General features: G+C 35.9%; 1 protein-coding gene across 1 annotated transcript in view; it reads right to left on the bottom strand.

The window, feature by feature from the left end:
- Nucleotides 1-388: 388 nt before the first annotated feature.
- The window catches only part of LOC5573594 (UPF0769 protein CG18675), a 100237-nt gene continuing 82448 nt past the window's right edge, over nt 389-18177 (bottom strand). Inside the window, exon 4 of the mRNA XM_021851772.1 lies at nt 389-3250. Coding sequence (XP_021707464.1) covers nt 3137-3250 — 114 coding nt within the window. The 3' untranslated portion in view covers nt 389-3136. The remainder of the gene's footprint in view (nt 3251-18177) is intronic.

Below are 18177 nucleotides of genomic sequence, written 5' to 3'. Positions count from 1 at the left end.
CACTGGTGGGCACGTGTCGCGCAACACACGTGCGTGTGTAGCTCCTACTGTAGGTGAGTACCACCGTGAGTGTATGTAATGTTGAGAGTAAGGTAAACGACCCTATAATTGTCTCCCTTCCCTAGCTTCGGTGAGCTAGCAGGTAACACTTGAGGGAGTGATCGATGCGATTATCTTACAAAGATTCAAAGAGAGCTCTACATTTCAAAATGTAACGGGACGTACTTGATGGATGCTGCCACTCAAATTTCATAGCAAAGTATTAATTGATTATTGCAGTGAAACTATGAACAAAACACCTCAGCTCGATGACTTTTAAATTCTCTGATCCGTTTATTTTCCCGTAGACTTGAATGTATTTGTTATTTTATTTTTTATTTGCTTGTGAGTTTAGAATAAAACTAATTTACGTCTCGCAATGCTGATTGTATGATTTTGTTTCCTCTATTTTAAAATCATCGCTTTCTTAAGTCATTTGTTATTTATTTGCAGCTTTTTGTTATTCGTTTTACTCGTTTTAAGGTTCTATAATAATCAGCCAAGCTATTAGGTTTTAGTTTTGTATCGCCTAGCTCTATTAATAGATCTGATTTATTATGTTCATAATGCTTTTTTAAATCTTCCATGATGGTATGAGTGTTGAAATGAAATATTTTGCACACATTGCAAATTGAAACAGTAGCGTTCTGACATAATTGTTTGTTTACGTGTCGCGTTTTATAGAGGTTTTAAAGTAAGCAACTTTTTTTCGAATTTCGTAATAGAAAAAATGGCGTATGCCCTCAACAGTTTGTACTTACCTATTAGCAAAATTATAAAGTAAAGTTCTTAATAATTAGAGACATTTCAATTGGCAAAAGTTGAGAACAATTTGAATCACCTGTGAATGAAATAATCATATACTTTTAAAGAATGATTTGCTCGTACATGTTCATATAAATTCTTCTATATTTAAATTGGGTTGAGAGAGAGCTCTCAGAACATATTAATAATATTTTCTGTTTTTGAAAACACATGATTTCATATTAGATTTAAACTAGAGTCAGACATGGGCTAAGCCAATTTCTGACAAAATGACAAATTTAGACGCTTTTGCCATCCTTTTTGGCGAAAAAGGCCCATATGAACCAAAGAAAATCTCCAAGATTAATTCCTCCAGCGTCTTACCCAGTCATTACATTGTATTATTTCGAAATTTCATCAAAGATTTTTCAATGAATGTTCAAATATAGCGCAGAGCATTTGTCTCATACTTCCACTAATGACTCTTATATAATTTTTATGGTAGATTTCATGACAATATTTTCGTAGCATTCATTGCAAAAAGCAATATTCGCATCTAAATGCGCGGGCGAACATTCTCACACCAATCTCAAAATCAAACTTTGAATGGTTCAGTGTAGCCTTAGCTTTCAGGCAAATAAACTCTACTTTTGGGAGGATACACAACGTCGAACAAGTTGTGCAGAATCAAAACTGTTAAAACTAATAACATTTCTTTCAGTTATTAAAGTACATAAATAAATATTCAATTGAAAGTCTCTAGTTTTCAATGAACAATAAAAAAAAATACATAATGTTAGGTTTTGTGATTACATAATTTAAACTGCTCTGCCTTAAGGGGGCAGGATCCGTCATTGATTTTGGAATTTTCAAAAGCAGTTTTTTCGTTCACAATCAAGCAAATTTACAAGAAAATGTGTTCACTGTATTCTATTCTCCAACCGAAACTCAGTGAACACATTTTCATCGAATAATTTTCAATTTTGAACGGAAAAACTGCTTTTGAAGTTTCGATTATGACGATGATTACGATGACGGAGCGTTGATCGTTAACCTGGCCTTTACATCATTGAGAAATTCCGTACTTTTGTCGAACATATGAAGAAATTATTTTAGAAATTTTTGTCTCGTCATTTTTTGTACTCACGCAAGTCTGCCAATATCTGTAAACGTGTCGAAAGTTAGTAATCTTACCATTGAAATGGGTTTTTTGAAGATAAATTTCAAGTATATTAAGACATTCGACAACTAAAAACGGCGCTCACGTCATTTTGCCAGGTTACGGCTATGCTGTATCATGACAGTTTGATATATAATCTGTTCAAATATCTCCATTAAGCTTTAATAGCCCATAGAACTATCAGAATCTATCAATAAAAGCGTCATTCCTCGAAGACGTTTCTTATATCGATTATAATTTAATTAAGTAAATAATATCAACTGATAAAGCTACAAAAAAAACGATTTTATTTTTCAAGCATACATATTTCTAGATTTACCTGAATTGGAAGGAATATCAAAAGTGGGTATTTTTGAGCTTTTGTTGGACAGAATGCATGAACAATGCTTCGTGGACAGAGATATACTTGGTGGGTTTCTATTTATTGCCTTCAAAGTAAGATCTCAGTTGTACAAGGCTGACTTATTACACAATTCTATAAAATTGGCAGAAGGGCACACTTGCCCTCTAAAACGAACGTAAGGCCAGCCTCCTACATAACATCTCAGGTTTATATACTGTTTTGCAACAATAGTTGTAACTCCATATAACTATTACTTGTGAATATTGTATGTATGTGAATTCTGTTTTAATGTTAATAAGTAAGTAATGTTTGTTACAAAATTCTCACCTCAAGACAAATATTACTTTGCAAAATGGTATCCTGTTTCCTTACACCTTCCATTTCGCAAATAATTCCAGAAATATGCAGCTTGAAAAGTTTTTCACAATTAAGTTAGATTATTTGAATCCATGAAGCAAATGTGATAAAGGATTATTTCGAACATTTTGTCTTTTTGACTTACTTCAACAACTTGCCTCTTTGGTTTCAAATCTGATGTATTTTGAAACGTAACGTCTAGGCTACGCGTCAACTAAAACATCTCGCACGTTTTTTTTTTCGTTCCATAGATTCTAATAGTCTGTCCCTTTTTTGTGCATATTCTTTGTTGCTGCTGTAGTAATAGATAAGAATATCCTCTTAAAATGAGCTTACGGTTCTTTGCGATCATTAAAATATGTTTTGCAGCTTGTCCTCATTTATAAGGTTTATTGCGCATGCTGGACACTGAAAATATCTCGTTTGCTTTTTTGTATTTGCTGTCTTTTGATACTCATAAGAAAAGCTTTCCCTTACTTAGTAAATTTAAACTTAACGTCATCTAACCCGTGCACTTGGCGCTTCAAACTGCAGCTATCGGACCAGGAGGAGTTGAGATACTGGTCGTCATCGTCTTGCTCAAGTTTCTGTAAATAAAAAAAGAGAATGTTTTGTAGTTCATTATCTGTCAAACAGGAAAAAATCTGAAGCTTATGTCGTTGTATTATTTTTTTCAATTATGAATATGCTTTATAACTTATACACCTAATCATCGGGGATGAGATTGTGTCACAAACGCATTTATCCAAGTTGATTGTTAGATAACTCTCGTAATTTCACTTAGGAAATTCTATCCAGTATGGGTGTATGATCGTGGATAATGCATTCGCAATTGTTAAAAAAATCGCTTAGTTCTCACTGTTTTATCAATGTATGGAAATTTACCCATTTTCACCCCATCGAGAGGGTGATATTGGGTCAAAGAAACTGGAATTAGAGTTACATATTTCTCAGGAGCACATAAATGTACTGACGAGCCTCCAACCAAACCGACTCTCAGCTCATCGGAATCCTAGTGTGCTGCGCTTGACGGAGGCTCACGAAAATTCTAAAAGCGCGCGCTAGGTGATGTGCTCTCGGGGAGACTCGTCTCATGCGCTGCTCGGCGCTACGGCTCACCATCGGTATCCAAGTTGTGAAACAACTGCTTAGTAACGAAAAGCCTCTACAACTATTTTTGCCTCACTATGCAGGTGTCTAGATGGCCTACATGATTGGGTCGAAGACTCGCAACCCAAGAGTTACAATTTCGATCCTCGTTGAAAACTTTTGTAATCACTTCAATTATTGCGCTGAATTTTAAACAGCACATGTGACGAAGCGCATGAGACCGCAGTGAGACACATCTCAAGAAATATTAGGCGCACCAAAGAAGGTCTTCACAATGTACAGAGCACCCGTGCGCTGGCAAGCAATAAGGCTCCTGCACCTAAGGCTACAGCACATGCACAGTAACTCTAACTGGAATTGATCTGCATCAGGAACAAAGTAGAAAAATCCTCTATTCATGCTTGATGCTACTTACCAATAACAATGAACATGATGGACATTTATGTAAATTTGTTAAGAAATTCTTTATTAAAATATTGATATGGCAAGCAATATACTCTAGCTTGAACACCAGTGATATAGAATGTTGGAACCTTTCCTTAAAAAAAAAAATCGAATGTCATACAGAGTCTGTATTGAAAAGGTAACTTGGCTCTAAATCAAGGGGGTAGTCACTCTACGCAGCTTTACACCCAGGCACAGCTTTATAAAGTGTGTTGCTATAAAAATCGCATTGAACTGAAATTCCCATCTCAGCAATCATTGAGTTTTCTGAGTTGTTTGCTACAGAGAATATGATTATACTAGAGAAACGCGGAAAATATTTTAACTTTGTTGATAAACAATATTTGCAATGACTATCAATAATTGAGGTCATTCAAACAATATTTTAGTGTGCGTGTCATCCTGTCAGTCGCCATAAGAAACCAAGCTTATCAATGACGTCACTTTCGTATCGCGATATACCGATATATCGGTTTTCACTAACACACATCCATCGTCTCTTTTGTGTAACATCTCTTTGCGTCTCATTGAATTTGCTCGATTGGAACCACGTTTGACGGTTCAATTGGAACCTTTGGTTTCAGAATCCGCGCTTCTCTATATGAACAAATTCTCTGGTTTGCTATAGGCCTCTAATGTGTTTTGATTTTGTATGAGATTTTGACGTTTACTGGCCTTGCTGTTTACAAATTTCGTGAAAGAGTGAAAGGGAGAGGTACATTTTTAATAAGTACCTAATTTCACTAATCAGGATAGCTTCTTAGTTTCGACACTATGAAACGATAAAACTATGTTATTTGCCAACTTGGACGTTCGCTCTACCCCCTCCAAACGTGCGTAGCTTTTTAACGGTCCATGAAGAAATATGAACATCATTATTCAAGTATTGAAAATCAATCTTCAAATGCCGATAATCTGGAAGTGCTGCAAAACCTTGGGTTGAACAATTTTTGGATGCTTCTTCTCGAGTTTGTGACATGATTGGTTTAACACTTTGACAAAGATAACAACCAAACATTTGAACAAGCCATGATTTAAAAATTTGCTGAAAGTGGGCATTTAAATGCATTTGAATGCATTCATTTTTCTCGAAATAGCAAATGCATCAGAAGTGATCCACCCCTTGGCAGAGCCCCATTTATCAAACACGAAAAAATGTTGACATTGGGGCTTCGGCTTGAGAAGGACTTCCTTAGATATATTAATTTCCCAATAATGAACTTTCTTCTTATTTTAGAACGTAGCTTTAACATTTTATTTTATTTTATTTTTTTTTTCCAAAGTTTAATCACCGCATGACTTTATCATTATGAGCCGTTCACAACCAGGACGTTAGGCAACGATTTGTCGCTTCGATTGTGTTGTTCATATATGGCCCTCTGTTAGTTTTCAACTTCTATTCATTTCTCTCGTCGCTCGCTTGCGATTCTATCCATCATATTCTTTCATTACTTTCCTTGCTCCCTTCCACTTTGAGTAGTATCGCTTTCACCGATAAAAGCCAATAAAAGCTCATAATGGTAGCTTTAACATGTTTAGTGTTGGTTCGCTTTCATATATTGACAGTTCAGCCGAGAAGGCGTGATTCATTCTGACCGAACCGTTTCCGCTGTCATTGCTTTCGGGCCTTTAGAATGACACCAATTCAGTAGAATACATAGAAACGTTATAGAATCGATTTTGGTCATGTGGTCATGAGTCATGAGGAGGAAAAATGTATGGAAATCTGGGGGAAAATAGTCAATGCTTTTGCTTACTCGAGCCATTATACACACAATTCTCAAATAAAAACAATATCGTAAGGTGGTTCCGGTTAGAAAAGGGTCTGAGACCCTTACCCTTACGGTTACAGTGTACTCTTTTCCTTTTTAATCACGTCTCCGTACCTAACCGTTGACACTCCGTATTGCAGTTCCTGTATTTTCTTGAAATTTGTGTGGGCCATTTCCTAAATCTTCCCATTGCAAAGCATTGAAATCTAACATATACATGATTTGTTTTACTCGTAAGTTTCCCCTGCGATAATGTAAAACGTATCCCGGAATATGTACCACCTTCCCCTAAGAAGCACTTCCGAAGAATAAATGAAAATTCAGAGCATTTCAAGTTTGTAGAACGGGTGACAAGAAAACATTACAATGCTTTCTGAGAAAGATTTTCCATAATTTAAGTTGAATGTTTATGGCATGCTACTATTATAATAGTGGTGCCAGAAACCTGGTTTTATAAATTGATCTTACCTGTAAATCGGTGACCAGGAGGCACAAGTATTGTTTGTTTTCCAATTAATCAATGTGAAATGTATCGATTTCCAATAGCTACAATTTCAGCATTGTTTATCCTTCAAATCAAGATCCCTTTTCCCCGTCGTGGCCTTTTGTCCATATACAAATTTGAAAAAGTCACGTGGTTTATGGAGAGCCCCTTGATCTAAAATTCTATATTGTAAACAAGAAACAAAATAACCTGCAAGGGGTCCTCCATAAACCACGTCGTTATATTTTTGGTAGTTTTCATCCCCCTTTCCCTTGTCAACTTCAAATTTTTATTTTTATTTACATGAACCGTAACCTTTGAACAGACTCCCCCCCCCTGAAATGAACATGCGATTTATGGACGGTTCCATAGTATAGTAAAGGGATTGTTCATAAACCATGATATTTCTGGAGATAATCACTAAAATCGCTAATTTCAACCATTTATATCAAATATTCCATCATTTGCAATACTTTAAAAATGGGGAGGGCACAAAAAGGGGGGGTGGAGTGTCCATGCAAATCTTAATACAACTCTTCATATTGAATTTCAAGTTTAAAACATAATATGGCACATGGATTCTGCTGTCCTGAAAATAAAACACTGTATCGGGTTATTGATTAAATTTGATTTTTAAATAAAAAATTAAAATTTTGAAAATTTTAAACATGACCTGGGGCAGACACAAAAATTCTGAAAACGCTATTATTTTTGTTTATTTTTATACTTTCAAGCCCGGGGTGTCCGGTCTCTGTGCATTCACATCGACTTTTTTTTGTCGAACAGTGTTATAGCACGTTTGGCGTGCTTGGCGCACTTTGGCGCTCTGAGGGCACAACTGTGCCGACTAAAGTGCGTAGTGTGACCACCCCCTTGCTCTTAATAATAAAAGCAGATATTTCAACAAACGCACTCATAGAAAAGACAAACAAATAGGTTTTATTAAGTGTATCAACTGTTGCCAGACTAAAGTGGGCTGGTCATGCAGTGAGAATGCCTGGGAAAAAATTGAGGTACTCGTACTACCGTTCTACGCATATTTGTCCCGCTTATGGATCGCATATGGTTTACATAGAACATGGGACAAGTCTATACGAAAAATTACAAATTTAAATGATATTTGTTGGAAAAATCGGGGTGAGCCAAAAATGGAGCATGCCAAAAATTGACTTCTGAGGTGTTTTCAAAATTTTTGATAATTTCCAAAAGGGCTTAGAGCCAGGGTCCAATTGAGAAATTTTATTTTTGCTATTCCGTTGTATATGAGCCAACATATCGTCTATGAGATGAAAAACATGATGGCCTGTACATGATCAGTACTGTAAACGGTGCTGAAAAGAAGCACTTTTCAGTACTGTTTTTGGAGCCGTCAACTTTTGAATATGTCTAAATTGTAATTGCACTGGTTTATTCAACTAGTTTCTGCTTGTACATCGGTTGGGCGATTCAAATCAGACTCAGGAGAGCTATTCTGATTTAGAATCAGATCGTCTAGCGGACGTAGAAGATGTAGTAAAGTTAACAAGTTAACTCACAATAATTCGGATCGGATCTTTCTGCGGCGGTTCGTGCAGGCCTCATCTGCCTACATGAGAAACAACTGTGGGTAAAATATGGCAGACAATTGCATGTAAATTCGGCGTATTACTTGTCCCAAATGTAGTTCAATTGTGGTACCGATGAAAGAGTGAAAATGTGTGACACACTTCTATGTGCGAACAGTATCATAGCCTATGTGATTGAAAACTCTGAGTCGATACTATCTAGAATAGGAAAATATAGGTGAAAATATAGGTTTATTTTCAAAACCGGCAATCCTTTTAGAGAAAATTGACACAATTTCCATTGTATTGGTCTACATTAAGTTTATTTTATTGATTTTTGTATTTTGGGAGCATATGCGGCGAACTCAACATCGAATATAAATAAATTTGAAACAAAAAGATTTCATGAAATATTTTCAAACTTTTCATGATACTCTAATTAATGATCTAGCAACACGGCCAGGCTAGCAACAAAGTGCCCCGTTGCAATTCAATTCAACGATGTGAAAGTAGGCCTTTGCCAAAACGATCAATGAGAAGTGGCCTTTTTGACAGGCAATTGGTTTTATTTTTGTACTTTGACCTGACACGTCTTGTCTTAGGATCACGGTGCTTCAATTACCGTTATTATCAAATAAAATATACCATCCAAACGGTAGTCGGCAGTTGATTCCATTGTTCTGCCCCTCTGGGCCGAATTTGAAAAAAATCCTTAGGCAGAATTTTGAGTTACGCCCTTTTGAAGTTTATATGACAGAAATCACATGATGTATACCACTTTAACTTGTTTAAACAAACAGAATAAAAATTTATAGTTTTGTTTTTTTTTTCATCTGGTTTAAGATATTGAAAAAATCTTTTTTTCTAAAAGTTTTCTAGACCGACATTTGAAAAGGGCCAATGCTATGTCTAGTTATTACTAATCAGCCAATACTCGAAACATGATATCTACCAATCTTATGCCTGATAGTGATTTTAGGAAATTGTCCAAAGCATTCAAATATGTTTGAACTATTCTTGGACAGGATATCTAGATACGCCCTTTTGAAGTGTATGGAAAGAATATTGCATGGTGAATTTCGTTCCATCTATAATCAACGGTTGGGTGCATACACAATCATTTCACCTTTGCGGTTGTTCTTATTTCATTCAATTCATCAAGTTGCATAAAGTTTACACATACACATATTTTCTAGACTGACATTAGAAAAGGGCCAAAGTATAATTGAAATATATACAAATCAATATAGCTGAACAAACTATATAAAAGTTGATGAAACACTCGAACTTTACATATCTGTATATGTATTAAATGTCTGCATTCTATTCAATTCTTTTATATTCTAGTGTGTTCTATTGTGTGCAATTCTACTCTATTTAAATTTATTCCATTCTGATCTACCCTACTTGTTCTTATACATATTTTTACAAATAGACAATAATCAACAACTGCGCCCAAAAGTTTTGAACGGTACACCTTCGATGTTTGTATGGGTTTATAGCGCTCCCAGGTCTGTGAAAAATAGCTATGCACAGATTCTGACTCCTCATCCGTGCTTCTTATATGCTCTAAGAAAATGAAGCTTCAAATGGTTATTTCACTGTAAGTTGAAGTAAGGGTTTTAACTTTTATATGTTATTTTTTTATGTATTTTAAGGAATTCTCGATGACTTTTTCAAATCGACGTAAGTAACTTTCATACGGTTTTGAGAAAATTAATTAAGAAGAATCACATCCCGTCTTTTAAAACTGTTTTAAAATGAATCACTTTTTTAATTTTTTTTTTCGCCGTGTACATCGTTTAAATTTTGCATACAATCAGCTCGCGTTCAAAAACTAGGTAGTTTCTATTATTTCCCACAAAAATAATTATAACAAAATGATAAGCCGTTTCATTCAGTTACTTTCGACGTTTTTCTACCAGTGTAAAATCGGCTCAAGTAGTTTTTTGTTTTGATTCGTGGTTAAGTCACTTTGTCTCTGCATACAAAGGAGCGGTGAAAGTAGCGGTTGGGTTGCGAAAGTTGAAATTCTTACTTACGCCGTTTTGAAATTCCGGAATTAAACGTTCCAAAAGTGAAAAATCTAGTTGGATAAGAGTGGAACGTGTGGAATTTCGTCTGCGAAACACGGTGGATCGTTAAAGTAAGTTTGTTCACTTTTCTGACTTGAGACTATTTGAATAAGTTTTCGAGAATTGAAGCATTTTGTATTAAATGTTTTCCATTCAAGCTGGATCCCAGTTTTGAAGGTAATATGAACAAGTTTGTCGAGAGCTGCGAGGAGCTGAGTCTGCCGAAATTTTCGAAATATCAAATAACCATGTTTCATGTATACTTCTACAATGCGACTGGTCGAGGGCTAGGCTGACATAATGAGCAGGTGTCGGAGTCTGTGCGAAGCGTTTTTTCACAGACCTGTCAGCGCTTTCACCTTTCAGTTGTCGCGCGGTTTGCTACCTTCAGAACCACCACGCTGATGCTGTGTACGATAAGCGAGGTTTTTTCACCACTGTTATACAAAATACAACAACGCGACGACTGAAGTGTTAAAGTCGTACAAACTTCGAAAGTGTACCGTTCAAATGATTTGCACGCAGTTGTTGATTACAACAGTGGCTATTTGTAAAAATATGTATAAGAATAAGTAGGGTGGATCAGAATAAAATAAATTTAAGTAGAGTAGAATTGAATAGAACAGAACAGACTAGAATAGAACAGAATTAAACAGAATTGAATTGAATACAGGTATACGATATACATACAGCTATGTGAAGTTCGAGTGTTACGATCAACTTTGGTATAGTCATTGTTTAGCTATATTGATTTGTATGTAAATATGTGTACGTGTAAATTTTCTGCAACTTCCTAAATTTAATGAAATAAGAACAACCGCAAAGGTGAAATGATTATAGATGGAACGAAATTCACCATGCAATATTCCTTCCTTACACTTCAAAAGGGTGTATCTAGATATCCTGTCCAAGAATTGTTCAAACATATTTGAATGCTTTGGACCATTTCTTAAAATCACTATCAGGAGTTGATTGGTAGATATCATGTTTCGAATATTGGCTGATTAGTAATATCTAAACATAGCATTGGCCCTTTTCAAATGTCGGTCTAGAAAAATTTTAGAAAAAAGTATTTTTCAGTGTCTTAAATCAGATGAAAACAACAAAACTACAACATTTTATAAAAATCTCTTTGTTTAAGCAAGTTAAAGTGGCATACATCATGTGATTTTTGTCATATAAACTTCAAAAGGGCGTAACTCAAAATTCTGCCTAAGGATTTTTTTCAAATTCGGCTCAGAGGTGCAGAACAACGTCAGGAACCAGGCCCATGCACGGGACGACTTCTAGCGTAGTCAACATTTCCATGTGTTTACCCATTTTCGGGTAAATTGAATCGAGAGTGCAATCAGGATGCGAAGTTTTGTTTAATGTTAATGATCCGTAATCGAGCAAGTGTCGCAATAAAATAACTGATTGCTTGCTTAGAGGCTTGCAGGATGCCTTTCAATGTTTTCTCTCCTTCCAAAACCATCGAAATGTTGAATGTGTTTCAACTTTTTGGCACATTATTAGCTGATTTAACAATATCAAAAATTGATAATCAAACCATAACAATCAATTAAACAAAACAATGGTCTTTATTTTCAGTTCTTACAACTGACACTGGGCGATATTCACTTTTCGCCCGGGATATCCTGGCTACGAAGAACACTGTATATCGATATATGGTTGTCATGGGCCTGTCAGGAACCAACTGCCGACTGCCGTTTGGATGGTATAATTTGTTTGATAATAACGGTAATTGGAGCACCGTGAGGATGCTACACGTGGATGTTTGTCCATGTGGGTTGTCTTCTATTTCCAGAAATAAATAATCATCAGGGAACTGTGGGTAAAATGAACAGGATGGGGTAAAATAAACAGGTTTGTGTTATAAATGTGTGCTATAAATCTATGCAAAACGTAGCACCATCCTTAATCCTCAAACTAAGGAACTATTTCGACAACTTTAACGCGATCTAAAACTTTCAAAAGCTGGAAAAGTAAACAAAAACAAAGTATGTCTTTCCGTTTTCTCAGATGATGTAACTTTTCACTAGTGGAATTTAAGATTTTTATGACTGAAATCATAAAAAAATCTACTGACAGCGTAGCACATCATATCTTTAAATTATTTATGATAAGTATACGGAAATTGAAATTTTTTTCATCTTCTAAATTCTTAGAACAAATGATTTGAAGATGTTGATTCTTTGGGGGTAAAATGAATCATTCGAGATGGGGGTAATATGAACACCGGGGCAGGGCGAATACTACCAGATTTTACTTCAAACACCAAGAGTTTTCTGGAGAAAATACAAACACAGACGTGGACAGCCATCCAAATGGTCTCGGCTAAACGTTCCATCGATTCCGGAATGTCTGTGAGATATGCATTGATCATGTACCAGATGCCGAGAATCATACCGCATCCCGTTAAATTTCGAATGGTGTTCATTTTACCCCCGGCATCTGTTCATTTTACCCCAGGATATGTTCATTTTAACCCCAAGAATATGTTCATTTTACCCCTGTTACATGTTCATTTTACCCACACGTTTGGAACATTGACTCCGTGGAATCAAATTTTCAAAATTATAATAATGATGATAACATTCTATTTCCATTACAATATTTTAACTTGTTACATTGCATAGACACCCTTCTTCAGTTCTAAGCTATAAAAGAAGAATCTGACAGATCCATAAGAAAGAAAACATAAAAATTGCTTAGGGCGTTCATTTTACCCCCAATTCCCCTATTGCAAATCGCGAGTGCGTTAAAATAGCCTTTTCCTCACGTTTGTAAGACGGATCAAGAGGTCAAGAATGTCAATATCAAGTTTTGTTTGTAAAGAAATGCTAACATCAAGATTAGAGTCAATATATGTTTCATATATATTCCAGTCGGCTCGTAAATAATTGAAAATGGAGCTGATAGGATTGAGAATCGCTTCATGGGATATTTGAAATGTAACAGAGACATGATCAGAATCAAAATCAGCAAGAGTTACTAATTGGCTACAGAGATGACTAGAGTCGGTTGAGACCAAATCAATCGTAGATGGATTTCTAGAAGAGGAAAAACACGTAGGGCTATCAGGGTATTGAGAAATATCCTGAAGAGCACTCATCAAATAAACTTCTGCCGTTGGAATTAAGGGCCCTATTTTATAAGTCGAGTCGATCAAAAACGACTCGACTGGAGTTACTGTCGACCAAAAATTTTGCTCGAGTCGGCTCTGTCACTCGAGTTTATCGACAGTTGTCACTTTATGTGACTGGATTACTATGGGAGTCGACGGGTGACATCTGAAATATGCATGCTTGCTTCGATCGACAATGACTACAGATGAGTCACATGAAACCGTTCGATTTACAAAATAGACCCCTAAATTGAGAATTATTCCATGACCGATGTTTGGCATTAAAGTCACAAAAAAAAAATGACTTATTGCAAGTCAATTTTCGCAAGTCAGTTTGGAGCAAATTAACTTGCTGCCCAGGGTGCCCAGATAGCCGTAGCGTTAAACGCGCAGTTATTCAGCAAGACCAAGCTGAGGGTCGTGGGTTCGAATCCCACCGGTCGAGGATCTTTTCGGGTTGGAAATTTTCTCGACTTCCCAGAGCATAGAGTATCTTCGTACTGCCACACGATATACACATGCAAAAATGGTCATTGGCAAAGTAAGCTCTCAGTTAATAACTGTGGAAGTGCTCATAAGCTGAGAAGCCCCAGTGAGGACGTAACGCCAGAAAGAAGAAGAACTTGCTGCCCAGAGCATTGAAAAGGCAAATAGGCAGCTATGAAAATATATTTACCAAGCTGTGTTTCAACAGAAACACCTATAGTTTCAAAAACTTTAGTTTCAAATGACGAAAACAGTTGATGTTTTATACGCCTATGAATGATGATCGCAACTTCCCTACATGCCCTATCAAGTCAATCATTACGATAAACAAAAAGGTTAGGATCTTTTTTGAGTTTGGATCCAGGTTTTAAATATGTTTCAATATTAATTGCTATATGCACGTTATTTGCTGTAAGCAAATCAAACAGTTCGTCCTCTTTACCATTCAAAGAACGACTATTCAAAATTAAAATATTTAAATTATTATTAATTGGATCCATTACAAAAACGTTATCCAATAACAATTTGATTAGTAAATTGTACACCAACTTGGACTGCTTCAGTCATAGTGGTGGCTTTGTACATTACATCAATCATTAGATTCAAATGTTCAGTTAGAGAATTTAAATCAGAGGCAGACATATCAATTGAAGTGGATACATTATTTGATGATGTTCCGTTAGAATTTTCGGTAGACGAAGAGGCGGATTAGAAGTTTCCTGTGGCGGCAGGATTTTTTCCATTTGATTTGAAACAATTGGAATGGGTACACGTAGTATGAAAAGGGAAGGAGTTCACATTACCTGCCACGATATTGGCAAAGGATTTTCCTTGGGTAGACACATTCGAAATTAAAAATTCGAACGGCTACCCGACGGATTAAAATTAGTTTGTGAATGAGCATGATTATACTTTTCCTGATGGGTATGATTCTTGATCAAGCGATCGTTAACTGAAAAATGAACATTATTCGATACTCTACCAGGCAAGTTCCGGAAACGACCGTTATTGCAACGAATATTACTGTTCATCTGCCTGGCACGAGCCTCGACGACTCGCCTACGCAAAGGGCAAGCCAAAAAAATGACTTATGATTGCCCCCGCAATTGGCGCATATTAACTTATCGGTATCTTCCTTCACTGGACAAACTTCCTTGGCATGAAATTAACCTCTGCAAACCATGCACTTAGCATCCATGCGACAATTTTTTGTACTATGACCCCACTTTTGGCACCGACGGCACTGAGTGGGGTTCTGGTAATTTCCTCCAGGTTTTTGAAAATGTTCCCATGTCACACGGACATCGAACATAAATCTAGCTTTTTCTCAAGCTTTAATATTATTTAGATCTTTTTTGTTAAAGTGAATAAAATAATATTCTTGAGAAAGCCCATTCCCACGAATGCCAGATTGGGTTCTCTTTTTCATAATGATCACTTGGACTAGGAAAAATCCAAGTAAATCATTTTTTTCCATTTTTAATCTCTTCAAGTGAGTAATAGTCACGTTACTTCAGAGACCTTTCAAGACGACTGTGCACAAACATTCAGTTTTGTTGTTATAAGTAATAATATGTACTTCTTCTCTTCAAGATGTTTGAGAAGAAGTTCTCGATCTTTAAGAGTTTTCGGCAAAACGCGATAGTCTCCTTTCTTTGCGACTAGGAAGGAAACCTTGATTCCTCTAATGGAATTCAAGATCTCCTGCCCAAATACTCCAAATTCAAAACAACATGCCTCTTTTTTTTGTTACTGATATGGGATCATAGGGCAGAAGACTCGCTGACACAACAAGTGCCACTACGCCTTTACCAAAAATAAATTTCCACACTTCATAGTCAAGGAAATTCATTAGCACTCATCGTTTCAATATGTCTATTGAATTGTGAAAAGGATTTTGAACGATACGCCCAGTTGAGACACCGACACCGACTGAGCTTCACTCGTGGCATTCATAATGCACATATCAAGCATACAGCGCTAGATATCTATACCTTTTTCCTAACGTTGGTCGATTTTAATTACACCCGGTTGCAGCGAGGTTATACGCTAGTACAATCATGAACCACATCAGTGAACTGGTGGTATTTTTGGCACGGGTGCGGAATATTTGCTGGTGCTCTTGTTGGACTTGTCAAGCTTGCATCCGGTGCATCCCAATCGCCGGCACGACATGTATCGATAATTGGCCCTTGGCGACAAGACGTACGTTTGCCAAATTGGTAATGACAACGATGACAGTGTTCGACAAGCTGCCGTAATTATTCAGGATACTTTTATGGAAATCAGTTTCTAAAATTATTCGGCGTAATCGATACAAAATTGAATGAAAATCTAATATACATTAAGGAGGGATAATCGTACTGCCGAGCGGTGGAAAAGGAAAGTTCGGGCATTTCTGTTGAAACACAGCTTGGTAAATATACTTTTGTAGTTTCTTATTTGTCTTTTCTATGTACTGGTTATAACCTAAAACGCTGATTGTTTCTTGTGGGTTTAGCCTTCTGCTAATAGTAATTAAATTACATTTTTCAGCATTTAACTGAAGCAAGCTTTTATTGCACCATTCATTGAAAATATATATTTCACTCAGATAGATGTCAATGTCGTCGGCAACTTGGCATACTTGATTTCCAAAATAACTTCATATCGTCGGCACAGATAAGAACATTTATATGTAAATATGATTATACCCGATTCTGTTTTTGCACGGGAGATGCGTACCGTGCAAAAAAGTTTTCAGTTCAAAATTTCAAAAACCATGCAAAAAAAGTAACACCATTTCTCGACGTTTCATGCAAAAATAAGGTTTTGACGGAAAAAAACATATGGCCGTGTAGAAAAAATCCGTGCTAAAACAGAATCGGGCGTATATGATTTGTAAATAGGTATTAAGCATTCTTTTTTTAATTTTAGGAAATTCGCCGGAATTATGTGAAATATTAAACAGCCAAAATAATGGAGATGTTAATTCAACATCAAGCTTCTTCATAAATACTGGAGGGATTTCATCAGGTCCTGTACTTTTCGTGGCATCCAATCCTTTCAAGCCTGATAAGATGTCTTGTACACTTATCTGGTGTACACTGATGTCATTTAAGGGAGCAAGTAAGAATATTTTAGGTCCCGATTCTCTTCTGAAAATGTAAAGATTTCTTCGAAAAAAATTGAAAAATTTGGAAAAAAAATTTCCGGGTTGTTTATTTTAGGAATGCAATATTTCACCAAAGTTATGCACTATCTATGGTTTAACATTTTTATCGAGTAATTTTGACGAGTTTGAACATGAAAAACAACTCTTGCGCGACATGTCGCCTCCATTTCGAATATTGCACATTCAAAATCATCCTAAGATCTTACAAAACCGTTTAAATTTTTTGCAGGAATTTGCTGATTTTCAAGTTAGAGCTATTTGAATAATTCAATATTTTACATATATTTTGACGATATCTTTCGTGCAAATTTTATTTAAAACATATTTATTCACTGTTCATACACATTTTGATGAAACTCGGTCAAATACAAACAAAATTTATGTTTTCAGCCGAGTTTGATTGTATTTCTAAAAAAAAAAAAGTTAAAATAACGAAACAAGTTCTGAAACAATAAAAACGTCAAATAACATATTCAGATTACATATTTCATAGATTTAAGTGATAAAACTAGTTTTGGCCAAACTTCATTTTTTCCGACCATTGTGCAGTGATTGCCAGTCAATTAAATTTATTATATTTTTTATGTTTCCATAATTTGCATTATCGTGTTTATAAAATTCCTTACATTCGCAAACTGTGGATGTGCAGTTATTGTGAAAAAATAATGAGTATTCTAGTGTCAAAGGAAATGCTTCATTTTTCCACAAGGGTGTAATATAATGTCAACAGAAAGTCAAGGTAATAATTTTGCCGATTTTTTACATGATTAATTTGATTCAAGCCCAAGATTGCAATTGTCAAAAATTAATTGCAACGTTCCCTTTCCGCGACCACTGGAAGTATAATGCCCTTATTTTCAAAGTCATGGATGATGTCAGCATTGCGTTGGTTGCAATCACCATATATGTGTACTTTAACCTCAGGGGAAGGCCAGATATGATATCTTCAGCATTTTTAAAGTAGGAATGTTTGTTGGCATGATCAGGTGAAAGTACACTGATTCAAACACCTGTTTTTCGTTTTCTATATTTACCTTTTATGCAAACATGTTCAAACTCTTTAAATTTCGAAGAACAAATAATTTCAGAATTTATGTTTTGAAGAAACTGCAATGAGGACTTCACCTCCGGGACACAATGAGAACTTCACCAGTTCACACTTTCTTTGTGACATAAATGGGTAATAGGTCGTTCGGAGATATGGAATTCGGGGTAATCACATTCTGGGTAATGGGGTAGAATCGTACAGTAGCTCAAGAACTATCATTGTTAAAGGAAGTTGTTTCACAATTTTGCCACCAGGCAGCGCTTGTCAGCA

The sequence above is a fragment of the Aedes aegypti genome, chromosome 3 (genome assembly GCF_002204515.2).
Source record: "Aedes aegypti strain LVP_AGWG chromosome 3, AaegL5.0 Primary Assembly, whole genome shotgun sequence".
In the NCBI taxonomy this organism is placed as follows: domain Eukaryota; kingdom Metazoa; phylum Arthropoda; class Insecta; order Diptera; family Culicidae; genus Aedes; species Aedes aegypti.
Note: the sequence above shows the minus strand (reverse complement) of the source record. Positions and strands in the feature narration are given on the sequence as shown.